Consider the following 12,573-nt stretch of genomic DNA (forward strand, 5'->3'; position numbering starts at 1 on the left):
ACTGTTGTCTTGGCAACCCACAAACCCAGGCATGTTCATTAAATTGCCATACAATAGGAAATGAGACTTTAATGAATTTACAGTGCTGTATTTTTACAGTCCTCTTTGTGACTCACATCAAATCACTTCAGACAGGTCAAGACAACTGCAGAAGTACAGTGTGTTAAATATAGACAAATCAAAGACTTGATGAAGAGCACAGTACATTACTACGCCTTTATATGCTCAGGTATTTAATAATAATAATAATAATAATAATAATAATAATAAAGTGTGAATTAGCCAGCAAACCTTCTGATTCAATACTAACCCTTTATTTGTGTCAGTTGGTCAAGCAACTGCATAATCATTCTCCAGAAGTACAGTGTCTTCTTATTAATATGCTGCTTCAATGCTGTTGGATAAAACAAAGATAAGATTAAATTGTTTTACAGAACTTGTACAGTTCACAGGAAAATTAGGTGAACAGGAGATGTGCAGAAGCTGTATATACTGTATAATATACGACATTGTTATATTATAATTTATTCGATAATGTTCTGTTTTTTTTTTTCATTTCTGAACTTAATTTTCCCAAAATTTGTATTTGATACATTTTTTCTTTGATAGAAGGTGACATTCGGGAAGAAAAAACAAGTCCAGTTGCTGGTGAACAGAACCTTTGGCGTGTAAATAAAATAAGCCAGTGTAGGGTAATTTCCTACAAGATAAGATTTAACATAACAATAATGCTATATGGCTTCACAAGGCTGTGTTTTGTGAACAACCCAGAACTTGGGTCAAAACAACCAAATGTGTGCTTTGTGCAGTGATGACCCAGCAGCTAGGTTAAGATAGCAGAAGTGTTTGCTGTGTTTTTGTTAATTATTGCCCTGTCCAACCTTAAGCACTGCCCAGGCACTGCTTTGCTTTAAAAGCAACTCATGTTTCAGGACCTTTAGAAAACACAATTTTAAAAGGAATCCATTCACCTCTGCTGATCTGTCAGTGCTCTATGATTTTAGAGGAAGTTTTTCCTGCAAGCAGAGGAGAATGTAAGCAAACCTTTTGTCAGGTTCTACGTCTTGTGTTCACTGTGCAGAAAACCAGTGCTTTCACTAGTGCAAAGAGATAGTAGTAGTAGTGAATAAATAAATATTAGGATTTTGGGGTGGCAAGCATTTTTTTTTAAATTATGAGGATAACTGCTATTCCAATAAAACAAAGTCACAATGTAACTGCTCCTGGAGGGTTCAGATCAATTGATTTTCTCAAACAGTGTCAGAAACTATTTAAAGTACTTTACTATGTGGACCACAAAAAGAGTATTTCATGAATATGCTATATAAGGTTGTTTAAATGTTGTGTGAATAATGTTCAAGGGATACAAATCATGGCAACCACACATGAACCAAATTATGATTCAGTGCTGTTTCATGTGGAGTTATTTTGATGGCACACTCTTCCCTTTCTGTTATCCAGCCATTGCTGGAGATTTTCTTCCTCTCTCTGATATTTTCCTTGGAGTGGCAGTAGCAACAGAGTATTACCTTATAACAGATGGCATGTACTGGACTGGAGCTTTATTCTCAGTCCCCTGAGTGGTTGCTCCTGGGGAATGCACATTTATCTGTATGTTTTCATTTAGTGTGTAACCAGAGAAAAATAATCTGTTGAGAATCTGTTTGGTGGCCTGTTAGCTTTACTTCTCCTCTCCCACAGTTTGTGATCATGTCACATCTATAGACAGGTTTGCAAGGGAGTGTGCTGGCCTAACCTTTTTCTCATGCTCTCTTGATGACCATTAGTATTTTAAAACATATTGTTTTTAGCCTAATTTGCTGCAGTGTAGCAATATTGTTCAATACTGATAACCAGTTAGTGTCATATTTTTGGACGGACTGTAATTCATATGGCAGTGTTGTACTCTGTCAGAATTATATTTCTTAGTCCATCTAAATCACTTGGGGAATTTTCACGATCAAAGGTGTACAAATTCCCATAAAGCAGCCTGTTTCCATGGATTGAGTACACAGTGGGTTTTGGTTTGCTTGCAAAAAGAACACAAAAAACACACGTTACACACTGCATGATGGATACACTGTAGCATACAGTTGGTTCTGCTGAACTGCAAACTTTAACCCCCATTAAGGAAGCTGTAATCTCATACTGCTTTCTCTGCTGCAGTGACCATAGTAACAGTTACCATGGCTGCACATGGCAACTGGCCAATGGGTGTGGAGTCCTTAAGCAGGAAATGAGGCTTTTACTGGACATTTTATTACACTGCCACAGGCTCTTGTAAAATAAAAAGAACATATTTGTGTGCTATTGTTGTCCTACTTGATAATTATTCTCTCGAAGCACCACTGTACAGCAATATTATATGAGGGGATATGTACTATAATCACATGTGCAAAGCCAGGTGGCCAATTTAAAACAAAAGTTTGAAGTATAATTCAGTGGTGACTGCCTGTATTACAGCTCAGTTTACTTTGTTTTAGGATAGGATAGGATATGACTTTCTAAGTCCCACAACAGGGAAATTTTTCTGTTTACAGCAGCAGCACAAAGAGAAACAGTAAATAACAGCAGTAGAAATAATTGTGCAAAAGGAAACAACAGTAATAATGGTGAGAGAAAAACAGTAAACAACAGTAATACCAGTAAAACACCAACAGAAAAGGAGACAACAAATTGTGTGCTGTGATATGTTGTCCAGTTTGATGTCTGTGGGAGCAATGACCTGCAGCAGCTCCGCAGTCTCAATGTCTGAGCCCTGGATGTTCACTGGTGTGTGTGTGGTGGAGGGGACCCTCTGAAGTCCAAAACGAGCTCTTTTGTTTTGCTGGTACACATCCAACAATAGCGGTGTCATCAGAAAACTTCTGGAGGTGACAGTGGTGGGAGTTGTATTTAAAGTCCAATGTGTACAGTGTAAACAGAAAAGAGGAGATAACCGTCCCCTGAAGTGCCCCCGTACTGTAGACTACCACATCAGATACACAGTCACGCAGCCTCACAAACTGTGGCCTGTCTGTGAGGTAGTTGATGGTCCAAGCAGCCAGATGTGTGTCCACATCTGCCACCTCCAGCTTCCTCCTCAGCAGTGATGGCTGGATGGTGTTAAAAGCACTGGGGAAGTCAAAAAACATGACCATCAGTGCTTCCATATGACTCCAGGTGAGACAGGGCTTGATGCTGCAGGTAGATGATGGCGTCATCCACCCTGATGACTGATCAATAAGCGAACTGCAGCGGGTCCAGTGCTGAGCTCACCTGGGTGCGGAGGAGGCTGAGGACGATCCTCTCCATGGTCTTCATCAAATGAGTGGTTAAGGCGACAGATCTGAAGTGGTTCAGCTCCTTAGGACGGGTTACTTTTAGAACCGGAACCAGGCAGGAAGTCCTCCAGAGTACTGGTACTCTTTCCAGGCTGAGGCTCAGGTTGAATATGAGAGGACCACCTCACTGAGCTGGTCTGCAGACTCCCTCAGGAGCCTGGAGCTGATGTGCTCAGGGCCCTTCCTGGCCTTTGTTCTCCTTAACTCCCTGCTAACCTGGTTCAGAGTGAGGCAGAGGGGTGTGGGTGGTGGCTGGTCTGGAGCTGTGGGTTGTTGGGGGGGGGTCCCATTGTTGTGGTCAAAGGAAAGGCAGAGTGAGCTGTGTGGTGCTGAGGTGTGAACAGCTGCAGCTGGGAGGAGACGCCTGGACTGGAGAGGTGTGAAGAGGGAGCCGTGTGGATGGAGACTGGGGGCTTGGTGCAATCAAATCTGTTGAAGAAATGATTTAACTCATGTGCCCGGGCTTGGTCACCCGTGACCGGGTGACCATTTCCAGCCTCACAGTGGCCTGAGATGTTTTTCAGTCCCCTCCACACATCACAGACGTTGTCCTGCTCCAGGCGATGCTCCAGCTTCTTCCTGTAGCTGTCCTTGCACCTTCTGATGTTATATTTTAAGTCCCTCTTTGTCCCGCGAGAGAATCGCCCTCAGCCTTCAGCTCAGGAGTAACCCAGGACTTATTGTTAGAAAAACAATGTGCTGTCTTTGTTGGCACAGTGTTTTCCACACAGAAATTTATATAGACTGTGATGCAGTGTGGTGCTGTCAATGTGCTCCCCATGTGGACTGCAGAACGTCCCAGTCTGTGGTGTTGAAACAGTCCTTTAGTTGCTCTGTCTCCTCCTCTGTCCAGATCTTCACTGTTTTAACCTGTGATGTCTGTTGTTTCACCACTGCAGTGTAAGCAGGGGCGGGATGATCAGATCTGTAAACCAACAATGGAGCTGTGAACTGTGTGAAACAAAACTAAACTTCAAAACTTCAATCTCTACCTATCTCTAGCTGTTATTGATTAGAAATTAAATTTGGAACTGTGCGTATTTTAAAGCCTCATATGTGTGATGTACTGCATCCTACAATTTGGGGATTTTAGCTACTCATAATGGTTTTAGCCAGTCAATGAATGCATCTCATAGTGGTGTAACACAGTGGTCCCCAACCTTTTTTGTGCTACGCGCCGATTTAGTGTCACAGTATTTTCACTGGCCGGTCTTTATGGTGAGGCGGAAATATAACCCTAACAAACTAAAATTATTATTTATGTATTATATATTATATATTTATGTATTTTCTATTTATAATAATAAACGTGCCTCCACCATGTGTGCAGCTTTATTAGCATCATCCTCGTAACATCGCCTAACATGTAGAATGCTTGAAGTGATGAAGCAGCTTGAAGGCTTGATTGCCCCGTTAGAACCAGTCGCTGCACATTATGCAGAGCGGACTTGGAACAACCAGTCGCAGGAAGTCCATGTTTCAGGTAGGACTCCTGGTATCGTCTGTTCAATGCAGCTTTCTTTTTATTTGTAGTCATTGGCTCTTCTTCTGCCTCATTGGCTCTTTTACGCTGTGCAAAGAAACGTGTTCGCTAGCTTGGGGGTTTTAATTTAGCGGTACTGTGTTACGTGTTACCGACCGGAGCCTGTAAGACACGTGACCGAGACAAGGTCTTAACATGTGTCAAGACCAAGTCCTAGGGGGATTTAGCCAAGAGATTGTGGTAATTTCCCAAAATAATATCGTTCAGAATTGCGCAATAAAAAAAATGGAAATAATGTGAGATTTCTTTCGCGGCCCGGTGCCAATTGACCCTCGGACCGGTACCTGTCTGCGGCCCGGGGGTTGGGGATCACTGGTGTAACAGGTATGAGTCCAGTGGGGTTTCTCATTTAGCAGATGTTGTTACTGTATACTGTTTGAACCTGTGTATCTTTTCTTTACCTCTCCTCACTGTTCTCATCAGAAGAGCTTCACTTGTATTAATAGATTTTGTGGTTTATATTACATATAACGTTTTTTTCCACTTTGGTGACTTGTTTCCATCTTGTGCAATTTATAGTGTAATTTATGTTTTATTTTGCCTGTTTGTTTAATTTCTCAGATCAGTAAGCAGCAACTCCAGACAGTCAAAGAACGTTTCCAGGCATTCTTAAATGGAGATACACAGATTGTGGCTGATGAAGCCTTCATCAACGCAGTCCAGAGCTATTATGAGGTGAGTTTGTATCACATCATTAAAAATATGAACTGTATGCAGTTTAGTATATATGCAAGCCTGCTGAATTTGGAGCTTTTTCTGTGCTTATTTATGTCTGAAAAACTAAACATCTCCTAGCACAGCCAATGCTAATTTATTATGAATCTGCTCAAGCAGGAAGACCAGTAATGGGGTGAAAGCTATTTAAACCTCAGTGGAGCTACCTTGTCCTGGCTCTGTTAAATGATTCAGAGTGTGCGCTGAGCTCCTTAGAGCTGTATTAATAATGTGCTCCTAAATGGCCAGAATTCAGTCAGCTTGATCCTCCTAGGAACCTAGGAGGGAAATAATGTGATGCAGTTTCCTCTAATTTGTAGTCGACACTGCACTGTTCATTTGCATCTTCACATTCAAAAGTGTGTAAAGTGACACGCAGTGAATTGAACTTCAGTGGTTTTATCGTCCACATTTTAAGAAGCCAACTATAACAAGTGAAACAGCAAGGCCTTGGTGCTGGTACAACCTTTCTGTGCAAGTAATAATGCTCAAGCAGAATTTTAATAAGAGACATATTAAGACTGAGGAATAATGCAGGTTAAAGCTTCTCATTCTCACTATCATTATAATAAATTAGTAGAACAATCTCTTGGTTTGTCATCACCTTCCTGCTGGGACTCTCAGTGAATCATCCCCTGTACTTAATTATCATACATTTTAAGATGTATGATCATTTTTAATTCTCAAAGTGCTTGCAACATTGATACAGATTTATGTGTGGCTATTTATTCCAGGAACCACACATAGAAGACTGGATACAGAATATTCTATATAGAATATTCTATCTCTATCTATTTCGTGCCCCTGCTGCTGGATGTGTTTCATGAAATAGAACTTTGAACATTTGTTTAATGCAATACCATTAAACAGCAGCAGAAACTACAGCTCCGAATGGAGTCGTTATAAACTGCATTCATTTAAAATGACTGCATCTAATAGGTCAACCTCAGTAAAACAATGAGGTTGTATGTGTCAGGTTTTCGTTCTCAGTTTTATTTTTGAAGGGACTTTTCTGTTTTACCTTGTCAGGTGTTGGTTCCAGTTTCCGGTTTTATTTTGTAAGCACTTCCGTTTCTGGTCACACCACAGCAGTTCCCGCTTTACTCCCGGTCCTCATTACACACACCTGTTTTAGATCAGTAATCAACCTCTTGTAGTTAACCACCACCTGTTACCTTAGTTATCCGCCAGATCATTGTACGTATGTCGTCACTTTCCAGCGTTCCATTGTCAGCTCACTTCGTGGTTGATCCCGTTCTGTGTTACCGACTTCTGATCCTCGCCTGATCCTGACTTGGTATTGTATGCTGTGGACTCTGTTACCGAACCGTGCCTGTCTTCTGGAAGTGATTAAGCCTGCTCCTTCTGTGCCTCTATATTCATGCTTGCAAGTGTATGACCTGGACTGTCTGAGACTACGATTCCGTATTAAAGCCCTTTTTCTTACTCCATCTGTCTGCTGCATCCGCACTGAGCATTTGGGTCCTCTCTCTGCCGTTCCGTGACAGTATGTTGTTACACAAGATAAAGCAGCCAGTGCCTCTGCCAAGTTTTAAAGAAACAGTGTATTAAGGAAATTAAAGAAAATTGATTCGTGATTGGTGAGGTGTGTGTGTACTTTAGTTAACATTATGCACCGTGTTGTTGTCTAGATTTGAAAGGCCAAGCATGGTCAAAGGTCAGTCTTTTTACGGTGTCCATGTACATTTTCCTAAAATGTTTAGGATCAGTGGATTGATTTTTTTGAGTTGTAATTTTACTTTTAGCATGTGCTTATTACACGAGGTAATCCAGATTAGTTGTCTGCATATTGTTTAGAGTTTCTAAAATTCATCCTGTTTCATTTTATTATATGTTGCTTTGAAACATGCCCTGCCCACTGATTACATTTTTTAAAACCTGAAATGTAGTATTTACAGAATAGGATTAGTTACTAATAGGCATACACAGTTCAATAATCTGTCATGTGTAGAATATTTTCATTAAAAAAATCACGTTTCTGTATAATCAAGTTGCTGGAAACTGATCCAGACTGACTGTTTGTAAAGAAGGACATGTGGAGGTTTAAGGCTACGAGAGCAGCACAGGGAATAGTACCTGTGATGGTCTGGTAGAGCAAGACGTTGAGTAGCATGTCCTGGTCAGTTAATGTGGCAGCACAACTCATGCAAAGCATAACATTGGGATATTTAAGAGATTATCCATTTACATCCTTGACTTTTGCTTCATGTTAACAGATATTGTGTGTTTGAAAGAGAGTAAAGGAGAATGGAAGAACTAAAGAAAAAATTATTTTGCATCTCCAATACAGTTCACAGAAAACCCACTGCAAAGTGGTAATGTAGTAAACAATTTACCCAGAAAACAGAAAAGAAAAGGTAAGAAAAAGATGCTTGTCACAAGATTTTAACTGGTACAGTCTACCCTAAGATTTTTCTGTTGGCAGTCGGTTCAGGCATCTTTCACCTTTCTTTGATTATCAAATTAATAGGTTATTCAGTGTATATAAGCTATTCTCCTCCTAACAGAATACTTAAGATACGTGTACATATTGCCACGTGCACATCCACACTTCGTCCGAGGGGAGATTTAGGCTTTGGTTCAGTTTGTTTTGTTCTTTATTCTATTGAATTATTATTTAAATATAATTGTTTAGATTAATTTGATAAGTGTTTTTGACTTACTGACTTATCTGCTTCGATGTTTTTTATTGGGTTCAGTAGGTATTTGTCCTTAGTTATCCCTGTGTGATTTGATGGCCTAATCAGCCAGTATATACAGTATGTTCGTCTGTTTGTGTGTTCAGCAGGCCAGTTATCTTTATCAAGTGTTTGTTCCTGATGTTTGATTACGCACACTTCAGTTTAGTTTTGTTGACCTTTTTTGTTGGCCCTTTTACTTATAGTGTTCTGCTCTACTTTGTCTTTTTATTTTTGCACTGAATAAAAAAATGTAATAATTATTTTATTACATCAATAATTTTATTATACAATATTACATTACATCAACTCTGGTGGTTGGCTGACTGACGGTCACTTCCGGTTACTGGGGTTTGTTGCCGCTGTGTGTGTACAGCGTTACTCTCCGCTCTTTTCTAAATATTATCGTTTTATATCTGATAGCGACTGCTAAAAGTTGCAAAACAAACTTGTAACACTCAAGCATCTTTTTTTCTTTCATTAAACGTCCTGCTAATTTACACTGTTATCTAAGTGTTTTCTCCGCTAGCGTAGCTCCTAGCTTACTTTCCTGCTATGGCTTCCCCCTTTTCCTCTCCCTCTCGCTCTGTTCGGTGCTCGGTGTGTCTTATGTTTAGCTTATCCTCTGCCTCCTTTAGTGATGGTAATGGTATCTGTAATAGGTGTACGCTAGTTGCAGGGTTGGAGGCGAGGTTGTTAGACTTGGAGTCTCGGCTTCGCACTTTAGAAAACAGGCCAGCTAGCCAGGTCCCTTTAGCCGGTGCGGAGCCTCCTAGCTTAGCTGCTACCAGTCCCCCGGCAGGTCCCAGGCAGCTGGGCAATGACTGGGTCACGGCTCGTAAGAAACGTAGCTTTAGGCAGGCGCCCACGGTTCACCAAGTGTTTGCCTGGGGCCAGAGCGGACGACATTGAGTCTTATCTTAAGCTCCTGTCTAAGGATAAACGTAAGTACGCTAAGATCGTAATACACGCAGCAGCTACAGTCGTAGCACTTCAAAGCGACCACCTTTTTTACCGCAGTACGTGCGCGTCGCCAGCGCGCCACGGGTGCGTCCCCGACTAAGGATTTTTAATCCTGCAGCCAGCTGAAAAAAATCAGGGTGCTAGTTTGGTTTTAACCACCAGGTGACGCAAAGATGTGAGGTCCGACTGTTTATTTCTGTGTCTGCACATTAAGCACAAAAAACGATGTCATGGTATTGTATCATTAAATGTAGAGTAGTTCATTTTATATTATATTTAATTTTTTTTATAAATGTATTAATAAAAATAGTATAGATTATTATGCGTCTTTGCTCGCTATAGTGTGGGCTAGTGTTTGTTGTCAATTGTCGAAGCTGCTGATGTTTTTACACAGTTTTCAGGCCAGCCGAGAGACACAGTCCCTCCTCCAGCCAATCCAATAGAATAATATAAGTATAATAACATAAAATAGGAATCTATATATATTCATCAATCGGGGTTATAAATGTATTTTATATGTATATCTGTAATCGTCTTCTGGTTTGTTGATCATGAGGAAAAAATACAAAACAAACTGGATTTGTTTCGTTTCGTCCTCTCTTTATATGAGCGACAAACGGAATTCAAGTGTTGTTGTTTTTTCGGCACAAGGCACGAAATTGGATTTAAAGCTGATTTTACGTTGTGAGAAAAAAGCAGAGAACGAAAAACTAAGTTGTTCTCTCGTTATAGCAGCGTTTAAGTTTAACCAAACTCTTAAAATTTACTCCGACCGCAATGACCTATAGTTTGCTCTGACTCTGAATGAAAAGCCCGAATGACAGATGATGTGTCCAGGTAGAGCTTAACCAGAAATGTATGTATGTGATAATGCAGGCAACGAGAGAATCGGGGAAGTGGCGTCACCGTCTGAAGCAGACAGTGATGTGACGTTCCAACGATGGTGCTGAGGAGCCACCTATTCATAGGCTCAAGTTGTCAGTGCGCGCTAGTGTTTGTTGTCAAATGCTGATCTCGCTGCTGCCTTTATACAGTATGTCCTCGTGTGTAAGTACTGTTTCGGGTCTGTGTACGTTCTATGTTTGATTTCCCCCTCTAGAATAAATGAAGCAGTTTTCTAGGTAAATTGTCCAGAAAATAAAATACAAAGAACATCCGCTTCCTTATTTCTCTTGATATAAGCGAAAAACGGAATTTAATCACAGCACCGTGTTAAAACCAAATAAACGAGCTGAAAACAGTGTTTTCAAAACTAGACCTGGAATTAGATTTAAATCCGTTTTCCGTTTTCTCGTTTTGTGGAAATAAAGATTTTATTCTGGGGGATAAATCAAACAGTTGGAACATACACAGACCGTTTTCCGTTTCTCGATTTAAAAAGAAATAAACGGCATTTATTCAAAGCAGCGTGTTAAAAACGAAAAAACGAGCTGAAAAGATTTAAAGCCGCTTTCCGTTTTCTCATTTGGTTTCAACGATTTGGTGCAATTAAACAGTTAAAACACTAAGACATAGACAATGTGCCCTTTAAACGGAAGCTGCATTATTATACTTTACCGTAATGACATTTACCACAATATCTGCAGGAAAACAATGTTTTATTACACAGGCAACACAGTGGATTTGGAACTCGCTCCGCGCAAGTTACGGCTTCTGATGTTGATTCAGTTGCAAAGCAAACTTCAAACCCCATCCCCTACTACGTATTGGCACAGAGACATTAACATATTGTCTCCACTCAGTCAATAGGTGTAAAATACTGAAGCTCCGAGACAAAGAAAAGCTCCATGGGAGATCGGGCGCGTGATCAGCTGCACCTACGTAGGCTGTGAGACGCCAAAACCTTTCACTTGACTTTTTAAAATGCTCTTCTTATGATATTTTACACAAGTCTGGCAGACTACCACTGCTAACGTGTAGAGAATATCATATAATAAAAATAAATAAATTGTAATAAACTCTCTCTGTGGTGCCAGGACGCCAGGACTCAGTAGATCTCCGACTCATTAATGCAGCAAGTTGTTTGTTCTGCATATATTGATTCTGCATGAGTAATAAAGGACTGTTTTACACTTATTTAGCCGAAGACAAAACTCAAAAGAGAGACACCCATCAAGTTTTAACAAATGTGCAATAAAAATATAAACAGAAAACGCTTGAAAGCGTTTCCGTTTTATATTCCGTTTATTTCGTTATTACTCATTTCACCTGTACCACATAAAGTCATTGCAGAGCTACAGCAGTAGCAGTGTCCCCGCTCTGGGGACACTGGGGGAAGGGGAAACCCGCATCAACACGCAGGACAAAGATCTGCGTTTCTCTGCTGCTACAGCCTCGGCTGCGTTGGGTTGTTAGTCTCCCTTTCATCTGTACCATATGAAATGTGCTCCTACAACGTTGATCAGCCGCTTTCAGAATCATTTTTATACCCCAGGTTTGAACAGGGCAAACATTATTTTTATTTACAGAAAAAATAAAACGTTCACATGTGATTTGCCCGCGTTGATGTAGACAAAACAAAAGCATTTTACTTTACATCCCGTTTATTTCGTTATTCCCACTTTCATATCTGTCTGATAAATAAAAGTGGGCGGGGCTATCAGTCCCCTAGCAAAGGTAAGCGCTTTTACTTTGATGAGTTTTGTGTCTACATGAAAGCGGGCAGAACAACGTCCATGCGTTTGTCACCGCTGAAAGCGGCTGGTGAACCTCTTGGGAACATGGCTCTAGCTCTCCAATGACTTTATGTGGTACAGGTGAAAGGGAAAATAACGAAAGAAACGGAATATATATTTATTGTTTTTATTTTTAATGCACATTTATTAAAACTGTACTGACTGTAACTGACGTTACAGTGCAAACCGTATGGGATTTAAAAAAATAATAAAAATGTTTGCCCTGTTCAAACCTGGGGAATAAAAACGATTCTGATTCTGAAAGCAGCTGATCAACTTCGCAGGAACACATGTCATATGGTACCGGTGAAAGGGACACTAACAACCCAACGCAGCCGAGGCTGTAGCAGCAGAGAAACGCAGATCTGTGTGCTGCGTGTTGATGCGTGTTTCCCCTTCCCCCAGTGTCCCTGCTCTGGGACGTGGCTGGCCCCGCCCACTTTCATTCACTAGACGGACATGAAAGAGGGAATAACGAAAGAAACAGCTGGTTAACTTTGTAGGAACATGGCTGTAGCTCTGCAATGACTTTATGTGGTAAAGGTGAAAGGAGTAATAACGAAATAAACGAAATATAAAACGGAAACGCTTTCAAGCGTTTTCTGTTCACCCAAACTTGATGGGTGTACAGTCATCTTTTCAGAAAATTTTTAGCA

The 12,573-nt window shown here is 40.6% G+C and overlaps 1 protein-coding gene across 21 annotated transcripts in view; it reads left to right on the top strand.

Moving 5' to 3' along the window:
- cadpsa (Ca2+-dependent activator protein for secretion a) overlaps positions 1-12,573 on the top strand; it is a 174,365-nt gene that overhangs the window by 9,112 nt on the left and 152,680 nt on the right. For all 21 annotated transcript variants that reach the window (XM_055509343.1, XM_055509332.1, XM_055509329.1 and 18 more), the window contains exon 2: positions 5,428-5,541. In XM_055509343.1, coding sequence (XP_055365318.1) covers positions 5,428-5,541 — 114 coding nt within the window. The remainder of the gene's footprint in view (positions 1-5,427; positions 5,542-12,573) is intronic.

This window comes from Betta splendens, chromosome 5, assembly GCF_900634795.4.
Source record: "Betta splendens chromosome 5, fBetSpl5.4, whole genome shotgun sequence".
Lineage (NCBI taxonomy): Eukaryota > Metazoa > Chordata > Actinopteri > Anabantiformes > Osphronemidae > Betta > Betta splendens.